At 61.5% G+C, this 17687-nt stretch overlaps 1 protein-coding gene across 1 annotated transcript; it reads right to left on the bottom strand.

The window, feature by feature from the left end:
- Positions 1-7642: 7642 nt before the first annotated feature.
- On the bottom strand, positions 7643-16865 carry AGXT (alanine--glyoxylate aminotransferase). The gene is made up of 11 exons (XM_082841338.1): positions 16470-16865; positions 16182-16374; positions 14803-14867; positions 14531-14631; positions 12918-12988; positions 11353-11437; positions 10990-11085; positions 10172-10241; positions 8739-8834; positions 8048-8176; positions 7643-7786 (listed from the first exon to the last, which is right to left on the bottom strand). The coding sequence occupies exons 1-11, from the start codon at positions 16698-16700 to the stop codon at positions 7679-7681; spliced, it is 1245 nt and encodes a 414-aa protein (XP_082697464.1). The 5' UTR covers positions 16701-16865; the 3' UTR covers positions 7643-7678.
- Between the last annotated feature and the right edge of the window lie 822 nt (positions 16866-17687).

The raw sequence follows: 17687 nt of genomic DNA, 5'->3' as shown, positions 1-17687 counted from the left end.
GCAGCAGGCTGGGTGGCCGCCTCCCCAGGGGCAGCCTGCCTCCCCTCAGCCCCCGGGCCCCTCCTAGCAGGTAGCAGGCCTGCGGGGTGGTGATGCGTGGTCAGGAGGACAGCCCCTGGGCCACGGGGACCAGCAGTAGGGACAGGTCCTGGCTGTCAGGGCTCACGTCCTGTAACCCGGGGGAAATGCTTTCCCAGGAAATCACTGGGAATCCAGGGGCTCCAGCCCCAGGGGCATCACTGTGCACGAGTCTGAAGTCCAGTAATGGGGGACAGTGGGCGACATGGGATGTGCCCCAAATGGGCCGGGAACCGAGGGGACAGGGCGGAGCGAGGCCACGCCGAGGCCAGAGTCCTCTCCTCCGTCTGACGCTGCTCTGGAGGGCACCCAGGGCAGGACTGCCACCTGTGTCCTTCCGGGGGCAAACCCCTCGCCACCTGGATCGTCCCTCACCTGTGCCGAGCCCTCGCGGGGGCTGCCATTGTGCTCCCAGGACTCATTTCACAAGCCTGTTCAGGTGGAACGCGTGACCCCTTTCCCGGCACCTCTGGGAACTCCTGAAATACAGGCTCCCGTGCTGCCCTGAGTTACACTGAGAGATGGAAGCAACACAGACACGCGCAGGCCAGCCCGCCCAGTGCCGCCAAGGCCCACGGGGAGCTCTTCAGATGCGCCCGCGATGCTGGGCACGTCTGGTCTTCCCCTCGCTCCCCGCTGGGGTCCCAGGGCTGTGGTCCTGGCGGCTGTGGCCCGAGGTACGTGGCTCCCCCGTGGTCTAATGCTACCTGGCCGGCTGGGGTGGGCGCCTGCTTCCCCTGCGCCCTGGGCCCCGTCTCTCTCGTCTCTCGCCCCACTCTCCCAGCTGGGTCCTGGCGGGTCCAGGCGGGGCTCACATCCAGCTTTCCTGGGCCTCCACCCATTGTCCAAATGCCGACTGCGTGCCAGCCTCTGTGCCCACCCTGGCGCACGCTGAGGAGGCCCACACTGCCCCAGCCGCGTGGAGCTTACCATCTGCTGGGGAACTTACCACCCGTCCAGGGGCTGCAGGGGAAAGGACGTGGCCTGGCCATCAGGGCTCCGATCAGAGCTGAGGTCTGGGAAAGCGCGGGAGGGCAGCGGGCAGGGGCAGAGCGCGGGGGGGAGCGTGTGCAGAGGGGCCGGGGGGGGGGGCAGCAAGGAACTGGCAGGGGACCAGTGCGCCACAGGAGGGGTCAGGGCTCAGCCAGGCGGGGCCTGCTGTCCGGCCAGGGTAGGAAGAGAGCCCTGCGAGCATGGAAGTCCGGAGACGGATGACCCAGAGGCGCGCGCTGGGGTCGGATTCCTTCCTCTTGGGTAGGCAGGCTCTGGAGGCTCAGGGCCGTGGCTGGGCGGCCCGGCGAGGAGCGGCGTGGGGCTGAGGAGGGGCGGCTATGGGTGGAGGTGTGCACGCAGGGAGGGGGAGCAGATCCAGGACTAACTGGGCAGAAGCAGGGTGACCTCGAGATGGGAGGGGGGGGTGGGAGAACCCTCTGGGGGCAGACTGGAGACGCACGCTGAGCTTGCTGGGTACAAGGTGCCTGAGACGTCGGAGGGCAGATGGGCCTGGTCCTGGGGCCGCAGGAGCAGGGGTGTCAGCAAAGGGCGATGATGGACACGCACGGCAAGGGAGAGGAGACCACACAGGAGGGAGAGTGGACGCCAGCCTCAGGCACCTCAGCGCCCCTGGCCGGGGGGAGGGGCTCCAGGAGCCAAGCGAGGAGCGCTCCCCGGACACAGGGCTACGCCTGAGCGGGGGGCAGGTACCTAGTGGGGCCCGTCGGCGTGGAGCTGGGCCTTCCTCTAGGCTCAGAGCCCCTTGGCGCTGTGGGTAGGCGAAGTGTCGCCAGGTCTCCTGGGCAAATTCGGGAGAATTGTGAGATTCTTGGGAAAGTGAAGCTGGAGGAATGTGAGAGTCATCGAATCACAGACAGTGGAGTGAAGGTGCAGACAGGGCCCCATGCCCGAGGGTCAGAGTCAGGAAGGAGAGACCCCAGCTCCTCTGCAGCAGCGCCCCCTCCCTGCAGCTCAGAGTCCCATAGAGACAGAGGGGCCGAGGCAGACGGCTGGGCAGGTGCTGGAAGGGACGGCAGGGCGAGGCTTCCCAGCCCGGCCGGGCGGTCCCAAGGAGACTCTCCCCAGCTCGTCCCAGCTCCAGGCTCAGGTGGTGACAGGCGTTTTCTACGCTCCGCTCTCTTTGCCTCTCAGTGACATTACTCCGCAGATCTGAGCCACAGCCCACACCCCGGGCCCTGAGAAGGGGCTGCAAAGCCTGAGCAATGCCTGCGTGGGAGCCGCCCGGATCCCCCTCCAGAGAGGCCTGTGGCCGTGGGGAGGACATGCGAGTTTCTCTGAGGCTGTGGGACTCAGGACCAGAGTTGACACCCATACAAGGAGACAAAGAAATGCCATGATGCCCACCCCCACCACCCCCGGCCATGAGGCAGGGGAGGTTGCAGAAGACGTCATCTTGGTCCCATCTGATTTGTAATGCGTGCAACGTGTCCAGGCCCACCCTGTGGTCATTTCCTTGCTGTTGGAGGTATATCAGGATGGATGGCTGTACTTAGCAGGAGTGAGAGCCACAATGGTAGGAAAGGCCAAGGGGAAGCCTTTAAAACCACCTACTCCCATGGCCAAAATTGTCCAGCAAAACATACTGTGTGCCAGTGCAGTGTCAGGGCTTAGAGCCACCTTCAAAGACTGTGACTCACCCAGATGAGCTCAGCAACAGATGGGTCAAAAATGAAATGCTTAGATGTAAATCCAACAAAATATATACAAAACCTATTAGAGAAAAACTACGTAACTCTGATGAACAAAATCAAAGAAGATAATACTACATGGAGAGATATTTCATCTTCATGGATAGAAGACTCAGCATGTCAGGATGTCAGTTCTTCCCAACTTGGTCTATAGATTCACTGCAATCCCAACCCCAGCAATTTATTTTGTGGATATCAACAGATTGATGTAATGTTTATATGGAAAGAAAAAAGACCCAGAAGGCAACACAATATTAAAGTAGAAGAACAAAGCCGGAGGACCGACTCTATCAGACTTCAAGGTTTACTAGAAAGCTACAGTAATCAGGACGGCAAGAGACTAGACAAATACATCAATGGAACAGAGTAGAGAGCCCAGAAAGAGACCCATATATGTAGTCAACTGACCTTTGACAGAGGAGCAAAGGCAATACAATGGCGCCAAGGTGGTCTCTTCCACAAATGGCGCTGGAATCACTGGACAGCCACATGACAAAAATGAGCCTAGACGCAGACTTTACACCCTTAACAAAAATGAGCTCAAAATAGATCAGACAGCAAAATGTAAAGCATAAAACTATAAATCTCCTAGAAGGTAACACGGGAGAAAACCCAAATAACCTTGGGTATGGTATTGACTTTTTGATACAAGGCCAAAGGCATGAAAAAAGCAGTGGATAAGCTGGATGTCACTGAAATTAAAAACCTTCACTCTGTGAAAGACAATATCAAGAGAATGAGAAGACAAGCCACACAATGGGAGAAATTTGCAAAACACACACCTGATAAACGACTGTTATCTGAAATATGCAAAGAACTCTTAAAACTCAACAATAAGCAAAGAAACAACCCGACCAAAAAACGGGCCAATGGCCTTAACAGACAGCTCACCAAAGAAGATATGCGGATGGAAAATGAGCATCTGAAGAGATGCTCCACATCATAGGTCATCAGGGGAAATACGAGTTAATGTGAGGTGCCGCTATACCCCTATTAGCATGGCCAAAATGCGGAACTCTGACAACACCATGCTGGCGAGGATGTGGAGCAACAGGAACGCTCATTCGTTGCTGGTGGGAATGCAACATGGTGCAGCCGCTTGTGAAGACAATGTGGTGGTTTCTTGTACAACTAAACATACTCTCACCATATCATCTAGCAATCATACCCCTTAGTATTTAACCAAAGCAGCTGAAAACTTACGTCTACACAAAAACCTGCCTGCAGATGTTCGTAGCAACCTTACTCATAGTTACCAAAACCTGGAAGCAACTGAGATGTCCTTCAGTAGGCGAGTGGATAAATAGACTGTGCTCCATCCAGGCAGTGGAATATTATTCAGACTTCAAAAGAAATGAGCTATCAAGCCATGAAAACACGTGGAGGAAGCTTAAATGCATATTATTAAGTGAAAGAAGCCAATCTGAAAAAGGCTACATACTGTATGCTTCCACCTCTATGACATCCTGGAAAAGGCAGAACTATGGAGACAGCAAAAAGATCAGTGATTGCCAGGGTTTGCGGTAGGGGTAGGGATGAATGGGTGGGGCACAGGGGACTTTAGGGCAGTGAAAATGCTCTGTATGATACTATAATGGTGGACACATGTCATTATACATTTGTCCAGACCCATAGAATGTACAGCACCCAGAGTGAATCCTACTGTAAACTCTAAGCCTTAGATGATTATGACACGTCAGTGTAGGCTCACTAATTCCAGCAAATATAACGTGCTGGTCGGGGGTGCTGACAGTGGGGAAGACTACATACAGGTAGGGGTAGGGGGTGTATGGGAAATTTCTGACTCTTCTTCTCAATTTTGCTAAGAACCTAAACCTGCTCTAAAAATGTGTCTTAAAAAATAAATTTAAAACTCAGTGGGATTGTGGTGACTGGCAGTGGATTACATAAACCGAACCAAGTCGTACCCTGCAACCCAGGTGCTGTACTTTGTGGTTTCTTTAGTAGAACAGACAGCACAGCCTCTGGGACGTGCTAGGTGACTACTGATCTGGGAAATGCATTCTCTTCAACCCCCTTTAGAGAGGAGGATCGGAAACAGTTTGCATTCACTTGGAAGAGGCAACAACGTAAGTTCGTGATCTTGCCCCAGTTTCATCCTCGTGCTCTGTGTCACAACATAAGCCTGATGGGCCTTTATCATTGGGACATCCTGTAGAACGTCACTCTGGTTCACCGTTTTGATTACATCCTGCAAAGAAGACCTGGGGGCATTAGCTAGCAGTTCACTGGATGCCTTGTTAGACATATTCATCCCAAAGTGCGGAGGGTAAGTGACTCGGAAGGTTGTGGGTTCCGAGTGGGGTCAGAGCCCAGCTGGGCTCTCCAGCAGGTGCAGGTGCAGGTGCTGGTGGGACCCGGGGAGAGTGGGCAGTGCGTGGCATCTCTGGAAACCCTAACGTGGTCGTGGAGGTGGTGGAGCGGGACCACGTCATCTGCAGCCTCACTGCTCAGCACAGTGTCTGCCATGATGCGCAGCCCTGGCAGAGAACAAGGCCCTGCCTGCGAGACTCCAGCAGACCGTGTGCTCCGAGCTGCCCATCGGGAGCCACCTGGTACAGGGTCCTCACCTGTGCAACGAGGCAGGAAAAAATGATGAAAAGATATGAACACTGGAAAAGAAGGAGTGAAAATGTTGTTATTCATAGACGACTTGATTGCGTAGAAATTCGCAAGGACTCTACAAAGAAACTACTAGGTTTGCTTATAGAGAAGAGTTAGCTATAAATCTATATATTAAGAATCACTATTGGAAATGAAATTTAAAAATACCATTTACAGGGCTTCCCTGGTGGTGCAGTGGTTGAGAGTCCGCCTGCCGATGCAGGGGACATGGGTTCGTGCCCCGGTCTGGGAGGATCCCACATGCCGCGGAGCGGCTGGGCCCGTGAGCCATGGCCGTTGAGCCTGCGCGTCCAGAGCCTGTGCTCCGCAACGGGAGAGGCCACAGCAGTGAGAGGCCCACGCACCACGATGAGGAGTAGCTCCCCCTCGTGGGCAGCTGGGGAAAGCCCACACGCAGCAGCGAGGACCCAATGCCACCAAAAATAAATAAATTTATACATAAAACAAAACCCCAGACACCTAGGAAGACATCAAATAAAAGACGTGTAAGACCTCTACACTGAAAACTGGAAACACGGCTAAGTTTAAAAGACCTAAATTAACGTTCATGAACAAGAATTTGTAATATTTTAATAGTTTCCATTGTCCTTAACTTGATGTATAGATTTAGTGCAATTCCCACCAAAATTCCAGTAAGCTATTCTGAGGAAATAGACAAGATGACTAAAATTTATATGCAAATTCAAAAGATCTAGGATAGGAAATACAATCTTTAAAAGGGAGAATGAAACTGGAGGACGCGCACTACGTGATTTCAAAACTCTCTATAAAGCTGATGTGCTTAAGACAGCGTGGTGTGGACATAAGGGCGGATAAACTGAGCAACGAATGGGAACAGGGGTGGGAGGAGGCCCGCACCTACGGCCAGCTGGCAAAGGGGCCGCGTCAGCTAGACGGGAAGGAAGGGCTACTGAACAAACATGGCAAAGACTGGGTATCAGCCTGGACAAAAATGAACCTTGCCCCCTTCTCGCCTCCACGCACAAAGTCAACGTGAGGTGGGTCGTAACCTCAGCATAAAACCGGACACCACAAAGTTTCTAGAGGAAAACATGGGAACAGGCCTTCAGGACCTCAAGGGAGGCAGAGGTTTCCTAGGGAGGATCCAAACAGCACAGACCATAAAAGAAACACATGAGCAAATAGGACTTTAAAAGTGGGATTTCAGACCCTCTGGCCTCTCAGCTCCTGCGCTGATCACAGCTACCCTGTGACAGTGTCTGGGTCGCCCTATCAGTGCCATCTCTCCAGTGGCTGTGAGCACCACGGGGCAGCGGGCCTCGGGTCTGCTCAGAGCCCCACCCCAGTGCCCAGCTGGGTGAGCAACGGGGTGGAGCCAGGCCACCCCAGCCCTCCACAGAGACACAGGGCCGCACGGGGTGGGCGCCCATCCCGACCAGAGGGAGCAATGGCGTGCATCCTGGAGGTTCCGCGTGAGGACCTGGACGTGTGGACGTGGCTGTGGCTGCAGCACACGCTGCTCTGGCCTGGCCTGACCCTTCCCAGGAAGGAGAGGCGAGGGAACCTGGCATAGGCAGGAGCCAGTGAGGGGCAGGAGCGAAGGGACAGGGGTCAGGGGGAGCCAGGCAGAGGAGGGGGAGGGGCTGGGGGCTGCAGAGTGGCCCCAGGGCTGCGACTCCCAGACGCTCCGCGCCTGCGGTGGCTTGCGTGCCTGCGGTGCGCCCTTGAGTCTTCAGCGCTCGAGTCCTGGCTGTTTGCCCTTGGACATCTTGGTACCCTAGTCCCGCGACCCTGCAGGCCTTCCGTGGAGGTCGTACGTGAGGATGTGTTTTGCAGGTTCAAGGTCTGGGCCCAGGGTGTGCAGTGTCAGGGCGCCCGGCCCAGCTGACAGTCACACACCCCATCCTCCAGCCCTGGGGAGGCCCGGGCGAGGATCCGCTCCCTGAGCTCCCCGCAACAGAGGTGCAGTCAGGGAGCAGGGGGCCTTCCTGCCAGACTCCTCCGCAGCCCGGCCCCACACAGTGAGGACAGATGACCAGCGGCTTCTTTATTGAACATTCACAGGCCAGTGACCTATGGGGACGGCCGCTCGCTGGGGAGGCGCTGAGGGTCCAAACAGCCCACATCCAGGAAGCTCCACTTGGAGGGGTCGGGCCCCTGCCCGGCCCTGCCCCTCCCCCCTTCACCCGGGCTGGGTCAGCAGCTGTCCTGTCCCTGTCCCCCTGGCAGAGTCTGTTTGCCCCTGGGCTCCCACCCCCAGTCACTGCTTGAGCATGGGACAGGCAGCCGGGTCACAGCTTGTTCCGGGGGCAGCGCTGCAGGGCCTCCTGAAGGGCCCCAATCACTCGGTCCACGTTCTCCCGGGAGGCGTTACAGCCCAGCAGGCCGATCCGCAGCACCTAGGGCGGGGGCGGGGCGCAGACATCAGCCTCTGTCTGGGGCCCTGCCTGGCTGTGACTGAGGTCAGGGCAGAGCCAGCTGGTGTCCCCCTGTGCGGGAGGAAGTGGGTGGGAGGGTACACGTGGCCTAGGTCACTCCCCGTACAGCCCCCGGGGTTCATAGAAGGTGCTCCCTTCCTGATGCCCTGCTGTCCCGGGTCCGCAGACTACCGCTGACCTCGGCCTGCATGTGGTACACTCAGCACAGCAGGCCCCCCTCACCTTCCCCACCGAGGGCCCGAGGCCGCCCGTGATCTCGATGCTGAAGTGGTCCATGACGTAGCTGACGAGGTCTCTCCAGTCGTAGCCCGCAGGTGCGGCCACGGTGGTGACGGTGGGCAGACGGATCGCCTGCAGGACAGGCCGGGCTCAGCCACCTCATGCCGTCACAGCCAGCTCCACCTGCCCTGGCCTGGCCAGCCCTGGCCGCAGGCTCCAAAGGGGCGGGCAGGGGTGCATGTGGGGGATGGAGAAGGGGCCCCAGGAGAGCGAGGTCACCACCGCCCCAGGAGCCACGCCTACCAGCTGGTGCTCAGGGCAGGGCTTCCAGCCTCCAGGGACCCCTCTGTGTGTCTGTTCTCTGACAGGCCACACGCTGGCTTATTCAGCTGACCCCCTACCCCCAGCCCCTCCAGGATGGTGTCTGGCTGGCGTTCTGGAGGCCGATGGGCGTCCTCCAGCTCAGGGAGCACCCATAACTACTCCAGACTGAGAGGCTCTGGGGGAGGTGGAGGCATCCAACTAAATGTCCTGAGATCCGGAGGCCAGGAAACCGTGACCATGACGGGGACTGCGCCCCCATCCCCAGGACCGCCCCTGCCCCCACCAGAACTGCATATCCATAAAGGGGGCTGGACAGGAGCTCGCCCTCCCCCCACTGCCATGTGATGCCCTCTGCCCCCGCCCTCCTCACCGGATCCTTCACGAAGAGCTGTAGGCCCAGCCCCTGCAGGCGCCCGTGCAGGTACTCTGAGGCCTCGCGGTGCTGCTGCCAGCTCTTCTCCAGGCCCTGGGTGGGGAGAGGGCAGTGGGGTGGGCAGGGTGGGCAGGGGGCCCTCCTCGGTGGGCAGAGAGGGAGAAACTGGCTGGCATCCACCGGGGGGGGGGCAATTTTGGCCGGGGGAGGGGCTCCTCACTTGGCCTGGACCCTGAGCGCCTCGGGAGCCCCCTGGAGCCCCAGGTTCAGGGCCCTGACTCTGCCCCAGGGGCCGGCCCGGGCTACCTCAGGGAGGTGGAAATAGTCTGGGTCTGGGAGGGGGACGTGGCGGCCCAGCCGGTTGTTGGATCCTCCAGGCCCCTGGGAGGGGTGGGGACGACCTGGCCAGAGGTGGGGGGCCGGCTGGGGGCAGAAAGGCTTCTGGGCTGCACGCTGCCTCTTGGCCTCCCAGCCGCTGAGCCCACAGTCCCTGCTCCACGGGGGTCCAGCCTCTCCGGCGGCACAGCTCCCAGCCGTGGCCCAGTCTCCTGCCCTGCAAGCGTCAGCTCCCGGCCTCTCCCGGCTGCACAGGTGACCACCCAGCCCATGGGACACCTCGATGTCCCACCCAGCCCATGGGACACCTCGAGTCTAGCCCAGCCCTGGGCCGGTGGCGACGTGGGTGGACGCAGGGGGCCGGCGTGGCCGGCGCAGCACTGCAGCCTCGCTGGAGGCAGGCCTTGGCCCAGGTCTCTCCCGGCCTCTGGACCGGCAGCTGGCAGGGCCCCTGGGGGCCGTCCTGGGGCCGTGTTTCCTGGCCTGGGCCAGACTTGGCCTCCTGGGTCCCGAGAGTGTGGACCTTGCACTGGGCCAAGGCACCACCCTGGTCGTGGTCACACCCAGCTGTCCCCACGTGGCTCCTGCCCACACCCGGGAGCGGGTAGTGGCCGAGGGCACAGCCAAGCCTCCTGACGGTGGTCTCACTCCCCCCCCCCGCCCTCTGGCTCCACTTCTTGGCCGCCCGCCCTCTCTTCCTCCCCCCAGGCCCTCTGCTCAGCCAGGCCCGCGCTGAGCGCTTCACTAAGAACCTAGGGCCTGGAAGGGGGTCCACACCTGCCCTTTCGCCGCATCTGCCCTCAGGGCTCTGTCCTCCGGGGCCTCTACCCTCAGCTGGCAGCCGGCTCGCCACCCCCCGCCCCCCCCATGCCTGCCCAGAGCCTATCCCCCTCCCCACTCAGGGCTACTCTCCAGCAAGGCCCCCAGCACCTCTTCCTTCCTGCGGGCCCCTCAGCAAACCAACCGAGTCTTAGCATCCCTCTCGCCCCCTGCCCCCAATCAGGGAATCTTGGGGTGGGGGCCGCCCAGCGGTTCGCCAGCCTCAGCACCTGCCGGGTCCCCGCTCCACGCTGCTCCGCTGCCCCTCCGCTCACCTGCTCTGCTAGATGGGCCAGGCTCTCTCTCAGGCTGTACAAGCTGACCACGGGGGTGGTGTGATGGTATCTGGAAGACAGGAGGCGGTGGCCAGGTCACTGGGCGGGGCCAGGGCAGTGACTGTGTCTCTCCCAGCCCCAGCTGGCCCAGGCTCTCTGACGACGGGTTGGCCCCCACCCAGGGCAGCGCGGTCCAGCTTGGGGGCTACAGACCTGCAGCCAGATGTGGGGAGAGCCTGGCTCAGAGCAGGGCACTGGCCGGGCTGCGGGGAGAGGCTGACTGGGCTGGAGACCAGGCACTGGCTCCCACCTGTGGCCCCAGTGCCCCGCTGGGCCCGCTGCATAGGGCGCAGTTCCTGGTGTCCCTGTCTACGTGTGTCACGTAAGGGGCCTTGGGTTAGGGTCAAAGCCACCTCACAGAGAGCCCCCTGCCCCCCACTCCCTCTGAGAGATGGGTAAAGCAAGGCCCAGGATTGGGAAGACGTGTCAGGCCAGGTCCAAAGTGCCTGCAGATGCGCTGGGACTTCTGGGAGGAGAGGGCCCATGGAAAGCGGGGTGGGGACCATGCCTGGGGGGCCTGGGAGGAATGGGGGGGACCCCATTGGGGGCATTGAAGGCCTGGCACTGGTGAATCCTGGGGCTCCAGCTGGGGTGTGAGGGCATGAGGGTGGAGGCTCCCACCCCTTAGCACCTCCCTCCCCCCACCCACCCACCCCCTTTCCAGCCCCGCCCCCTCTCTCACATCCTGGGCTTAGTACTTCCCTCCCCTCCCCCACCCACCCCCTTTCCTCCTCGCCCAGCCCCGCCCCCTCTCTCACAGCCTGGGCTTGTCGTCACAGCCCCAGAAGTTGGCCAGCCACTTGATGTCCAGGTAGAAGGAGAAGGGCTTGGTCTTCCGAGTGTAGATCTTATTTCTGGGGAGGAGAATCAGCCTGAATGCCCCCAGCCCCCCGTTGCTCAGAAGTGAGCCAGATGGGTGGGGCCCCCAGGACCCCCGTGTCTGTATTCAGGCCCCTGGGGCCCAGCTATGCCTCTGCCTCGAGGGTGTGCGCCTGTCACTGGGGGGAGCATTGCAGAGCACGGCCCGAGGAGCCGTCCCTTCCCTTGCTCTGTCCCTCCCTCCTCGGGGCCACCTGGCCTTGCTGCCCGTCCAGCCCTGGCTGGGGGCGGGGCACACTCACTTGGCCTTGTCGCTGAAGGAGATGAGCGAGGTGCCTGCAGGGGCGTTCAGGACCTTCTGGGAGCCTGAGTATAAGACATCGATGCCTGTGGAGGGGAGGGGCGCATGCTCAGGGGCCGAGCCCCACGGGGGGGAGGGGTCACGGGGGGGCTGCCCAGCCCAGGTCCTGAGAGTCCAGCAGACGTTGCGGGAACCTGGGACCCACCATGCAACTGGTGTCGGAAATGGGAGGGACAGTGTTGGAGGACTAGACCCTTACCCTGTGGGGTCCGACGCTATTGCAGGTGGGCTGAGCTAACTGGAGGGCACCTGTTAGCATCTGCCTGGGGTGGAAAACCCACACGTCTGGGGTCAAGCGCTGGGAGAGAGTGGGGGGCGGCGGAGGGTGGAGCAGCAAACGGGTTTTTCCTTCACATCTTGCAGTGCCCGTCCCCTGGGCTCCCACACAGCCTGAGGGGAGTTTCAAATTATGGGGCAGCAGCAGAGGGCGGTGGTCAAGCCCAAAGCCGGGAAGATGAAGGACCAGGATTCAGATCCAAGCCCTGCACCGGCTCTGACTCCCTGAGGGTGGGGACCCGAGGCAACTGCGTGCCCAGGTGCACGGGCGGGTGGACCCGGAATGTTCTTTACAGTTCATTCCTAAAGCCTAAAACTGGGCGGACCCAAAGTCCTCCCGAGAGGAAAGGGCTGAAGTGGGGGTTCACACAAGCGATGAATACTCAGGAGCAGGAACACGAGCGGCCTTGCTGACATTAGGTTGGCGTCTGCTGACCCACAAGGTCCCGTGGGGGCCGGGGGCGGGCAGTGAAGGCCAGAGGTCCTGAGCCTGGCCCTGTTGCTCCATGGCCTGGGCCTCAGGCTGGAGCCTCCTTGCCCGGCTTCTCCCTCCACGGCGGGGGCAGCCAGCCGGGAGGCCCAGGGTGGGCATCCCGGGGACAGCACTGCCCGCCTGCCCCCATCCCCAGGGCCCCTCTGTGTGCCTGTCCTTTCAGAGCAGTGGTTTGAGGTCAGCCCAGAAGGCTCCCCCTCAGCACTGGATCCCACGGAGCAGAGCCCTCTGCAGAGGCAGAAGCGGACCAGGCCAAGTGGGCCGGGCAGCCGTGGACGCGGCACCACCCAGAGTGGAGCCGGGCTTTCCTCCCTAAGGAGATGCTGGGCCTGGAAAGCGTCCCCGGGCTGGCCTGCAGGTGACAATGTCAGCGGTGCTCCCGGCGTGTGACAGGCGTTAGGGGGGTCTCCGCCCTGATTGGCAGGGGCCCTGGCACTGCCCCCACCCCTCCTCCAAGGCTCTGAGTGCCTCTCCAAATGCCTCCCCTGGAGGGTCCCTTCCTCCCGCCTGCCGCCCGGTCCCGGCCCGACGGCCCAGCAGAAACACGGGGTGTGGCCAGTCTATGGAGCGTGTCCTGCCCCGTGAGGAGCTGGTGGCTCTCCCACGCCTTGTGGAGACCAGCGCCTAATCCGTATGCAGCTGACGGACACGCAGGCCCTGGCACAGCACACCTCCCAGCCAGGGCTTCTGACGCTTCGGGCCACCGGTGGGTGGCTGGGCAGGGGGCACTCCCTTACCCTGCTGGTCCATGTAGATGGGGACCCCGCCCAGGGATGCCACCGAGTCCACCAGCAGCAGGCACTGGTACCTGGGGGGAGGGGCAGCAGAGAGCAGGAGGGGCGTCAGACTCTGCCCCGGGGTGGGGTTTCTGGAGGGGCCTTAAGAGCCTTTAGAAGGGCCACCGGGGAAGCAGGGGAGCCTCCCACCTCCCACAGGGTGCCTCCTCCGGGGCTCTCAGCCCCCCGGGACCAGCTCTGTGTCTGAACCTGGGTGAGCCCCCGGCACAGCGAGCGTCACCCTGGGGGCCCCAGGTGGCCGGACCCAGGTACTCGTGAGGCCAGCCAGGCAGTCTGTGTCCTGGGGGCTGGCTGGGTGCTCTGACTGCTCAGGCCCAAGGGCCGTGTGGGTCCAGGGGCCAGCCTAGCACAAGGCTGCATGTCTTCTGCTGACAGCCCACAGGGCAGAAGTCCAGAGCATGGGGAGGACAGAGTCCAGAAACAGCCCGAACTGAAACCTCTGACTTTCCTCCACCTCCACATTTTCTTTAAAACACGCACAAAGAGTATTCCACGCGGACCTATGGGAGTCATAGCCCAGGCGACATCTGTGAGCTTGATTCACTGGACAAGACTCCAGGCGGCAGGTGGGCCTGGCTGGGCTGTGCCCAGTGGGCCCGAGGCCCCCATGGAGGATGGCAGCCCTGCCGGGGTGACCCTGCCTGTCAGTGGAGCTTCTCTCCTCCCACCCTGTGGTCAGCTGTCCAGAGCACGACTGCTGGTCCTAGGAGGGAATCCCCCCTGACCCCACCCAAGGCCCTGGGCAGCCCATGCAGGGGTGGGGGAACCTGGCGGAAGGCAGTGGAGGACGGCGCTGCTTTGGGGCTCTGGGACCTCGGGGCAAGGGGTGCAGGCCCTGGCACCAAGGCTGCAGGGTCAACTTGAGCCCTCCCTAGTCATGGGGCCAGGAGGGCAGTGGCGCTGGGGGGACACCTGACCCTGCTCTCAGATGGGAGGGTCCATCCAGCCTCGGCCCAGAGCCAGGAGGACCCCCGAGGACCTGCACCACCATCACACGGCAGAGGCTGGGGGGACCGGCCAGCAGCCCACCACACTCCCACCCTGTCCTCAGACTGGGTCTGAGCTGTGCTTGGCTCTGCCCCCAGCACTGCCACCCTGGAACAGGCTCCCCCGAGGGACAGGCTTACCTGAGGGGACAGGCTCACCTGTGTGGACAGGCTCACCTGAGGGGACAGACTCACCTGTGGGGATAGGCTCACCTGTGCGGACAGGCTCACCTGAGGGGACAGGATCACCTGTGCGGACAGGCTCACCTGTGCGGACAGGCTCACCTGAGGGGACAGGCTCACCTGTGCGGACAGGCTCACCTGAGGGGACAGGCTCACCTGTGTGGACAGGCTCACCTGAGGGGACAGGCTCACCTGTGTGGACAGGCTCACGTGTGTGGACACCTGAGGAGACAGGCTCACCTGTGCGGACACCTGAGGGGACAGGCTCACCTGTGGGGACACCTGAGGGGACAGGCTCACCTGTGGGGACAGGCTCACCTGTGCGGACACCTGAGGGGACAGGCTCACCTGTGGGGACAGGCCCACCTGAGGGGACAGGCTCACCTGTGGCAGAGCTCCCCATAGCCATCGAGGGGCTGCAGCACGCCACTGGATGACTCCCCCTGGGTCAGGAAGAGCAGCACGGGCTTGTGCCGGGCCAGGGCCTGAGAGGACAGAGGTTACAGCCATGGGCAGACCCAGTGCGGGGAAGGGGCCTCCGTCTGTCCCCCTCCCCAGGGACAGTGCAGATCTGGGCAGTGGGAGCTGGACGCCCCTCAACCCCTCCTGCCCCACCAGCTGACTGGCCCCCTCCCCGGGCCGGCGCACCCCCGTACCTCCTCCACCTCCCGCAGCGTGAAATGGCCTCCAGGGTCCTTGATCATGGGGTGTACGCGGGCTCCTGGGGGCAGAGTGAGTGGTGAGCAGTCCCTGCACGCTGGGGGGAGCCAGTGCTGGGGACAGAGGCCCGGCTGAGCAGGTGGGTCCTGTGAGGGCCGCCCATGCCTGCCCCCAGCCGCTGCTGGAGGGGGAAGGTGGAGTGTGCTCGGTGAATCCAGGTTCCGGGGTGCCGTGGATGAGAGCGGGTCCCTCAGCTCCACTGTCCCCTCCCCAGCCCACCTTCCCTGAGCCCAGCCAGGCCGGGGCACCCTGGTCCTTTGCAGCCCTCTCCACATGGGAAGTAGGGAAGCATCTGTGCAAGGCTGAGCAGATGGGCGCTTCCCAGCAGAGGGTAGCTGCAGAGGGGCCATGCATTTGGTGGATGACTGGGTGAAGGATTGAGGGGGTGCGGGAGCAGGCTTTGCCCCCTCTGGGGCCTTGGGGCTCCAGGGAGGCAGGCCCTGGTCCTGCTGTGTCTCTTGAAGCCCTGCACCCCCGTGCACAGCAGGCCCCCAGTGTCATATGCAGGAGGCAGGGAGGCCCTAGGACCATCCCAGCCTCAGGGGCCTGAGGTGTGTGGTGGAGGCAGGGGAGGGGCTTGCCCAGGCCAGGAGGGTGGCCGAGGTCCGCTCAGGGTCCTGGACCCTGCTCGACCCGGGCTCCCCTTGAAAACTGGCATGTGCACTGGAGGGGCCCCGGTGAGAGGTCAGGATGCCCTCGGGCTGTCGGGGGTTGTCCATTAACCTGGACCGAGTGTGCCCATGTGCTGAGCTGACCAGGCAGGGGTTCCGTGATGTTTCCAAACCCGCGGTAAATCATTAAACCCAATGCACCCTAGGGCTTTCGACTTCTGTCTCTTCCTTTAGTAAATTTTACTCTGGAAGTGGACACCCTGTCCATACCTCCGTATTTTGCAGTTCTAGAAACAGCTGTTTCTGAGATTTTGAGGGGGGGATGTCAGCTTCTGAAACCTTGCCCTGTGACAGAGTGGAGGTGGCCCCTGGGGACCTCAGACAGCTGCGGGGATGCTCTGGGTTCGTGCTGAGACCAGAGGAGTCCCTGCAGTGCCGTCCCCACCACGGGCTCCGGAAATAGCTGTTCCCCAAACTCCGGGAGACCAGGGGATGGGGGCCCCTCGAGCATCCCGACGCCCTCTTGGAGGAGACAGCGGGCTGGCAGGCAGGGGGATGCGTGAAGGGCCTCCAGGGGGGGTAAGTGCTCAGGGCCCGAGGTTGGTACCTGGAGAGGGGGGCTTCCAGGCTTCGTGCCGGAGGAGGGAGGCCTCTGGGGAAGGATGGAGAGAAGGGCCGCACCCCACGCCCACACCGTCTCTTACCGATGCGCTCCCCGATGTCCTGGGCCCGCTGCCCCCAGATGCCGTTGACCCCGACCAGGAAGGAGTCCCCCGGCTCCAGGAGGTTGAACAGGGCGGCCTCCAGCGCGCAGTGCCCCGAGCCGCTGATGGCCAGCGTGAGGGGGTTCCGGGTCTGGAACACGTACTGGATGCCTTGCTTGATCTCGTCCATGATCTGGGGGCAGTGGACATGCAGGTCACCGCCTCCCCTACTCCCGCCCCAGGGAGGAGGCCACTCAGGGCACTGACCGCTGTGTCTCAGTGGCCTACCTGGAACATCTCCTTGTGCATGTGTCCTATTGTCTGCCTCCCCCCAGCCGCCATGACGCGGGGGGTCAGGTTAGAGGGGCCGGGCCCCAGCAGAAGCCGGCTGGGGAGGGACAGGGGCTTACTCAGGGCTTCTGGGGGGGCCACCAGCAGTGGGTGGGAGGCCATGGTCCTCACCCAACCTGCCGCCTTGTGCCCCAGGGCCGCACTGGCCGCGGTCAGTGCCCGGAGCATTTCCCAGCAGGCCCTGCACTGGACGATGGGCACCGGAGGACACGGGGGCGTCCAGGAGGTGAGCCTGGTTGACGGGTTTCTGCTCCACCTGCTGTCTTTTGCTGTGTGTCGTTGTTACCAGGCCGTTATCAATGCTTGTCCTGCACGTGAAGGCTTGGAAGCAGGGGTGTTGAACCCTCGGTGGGAGAGGAGGAGCCAACAAAGTCCAGTCAGTGAAAAACAGATCTTGGCAAGCTGTCCTCTGCCCTCCAGCTGCCCCTCCCTCTCTGTCCCCGAAGGATGCCCAGCCTGGTACGCCTGGCTGGGCTCAGGGGGCCCCAGCGTTTTTCTTATGTGACCAGAGCGTCAACATTTCAGACTTGGCAGACCTGCAGGCTGTGTTAAAACTACTCAGCCCTGCTGTGGTGGTGAGAAGGCGGTTACAAGGGTGTGGCTGTGTGCTAATAAAACTTTATTTACAAAAGAAGCGGTGGGCCAGATTTGGCCCAGGGCCACAGTTTGCTGATTCTGGCTTAGCTCCTGGAAAGACTCACTTCAGAAAATATATGCTCCACGTGTATAAACACACATATGTACACACTGAGGACATGTCCATTCTTGATCCTTTTGAAGTATTTCCTCTGCCCATCTACACCTGAGGGCCCCGATGATTGGTCTCCACACACGTAACCAAGGGGTGCTCACTGGGGAGCCTCCGCAGCTTCTGAGTCAGCACGTGGGTCGAATAAATGCGACCAAGACTCCCTGCAGGAGGAGCCAGGCCCAGCCCAGGGCGGCAGCCCAGCAGAGCCGCTGGCGTCCTGGGACATCGAAGGAGCCCTGCGTTGTGGGTGACCAGGCCAGGGAGGCACTAGACCGGATGCTCTCTGAGTAGCACTTGCTTCTGACAGCTCTCAAGGGGCCGGGTTGGAGCTTGCCAGGACTTCCCGTTTTGTGTTTAGGGATCTGACGCCTGGGTCTCAGTAACCAAGGGGGCGTCCGGGCTTG

The sequence above is a fragment of the Leucopleurus acutus genome (genome assembly GCF_964270905.1).
Source record: "Leucopleurus acutus genome assembly, chromosome: 6".
NCBI classification, from domain to species: Eukaryota; Metazoa; Chordata; class Mammalia; order Artiodactyla; family Delphinidae; genus Leucopleurus; species Leucopleurus acutus.
This window is presented reverse-complemented; position numbering and strand designations above follow the sequence as displayed.

Bases quoted from the DNA above. Each gene is read 5' to 3' on its own strand.
- AGXT (XM_082841338.1), bottom strand. From the start codon at position 16,700: ATGCTCCGGGCACTGACCGCGGCCAGTGCGGCCCTGGGGCACAAGGCG. The intron at 11,438-12,917 runs GTAAGGGAGTGC...TCCCCTCCACAG, and splicing joins CATCTACATGGACCAGCAGG to GCATCGATGTCTTATACTCA. The intron at 7,787-8,047 runs GTGAGGGGGGCC...CCCCCGCCCTAG, and splicing joins TCGGGCCCTCGGTGGGGAAG to GTGCTGCGGATCGGCCTGCT.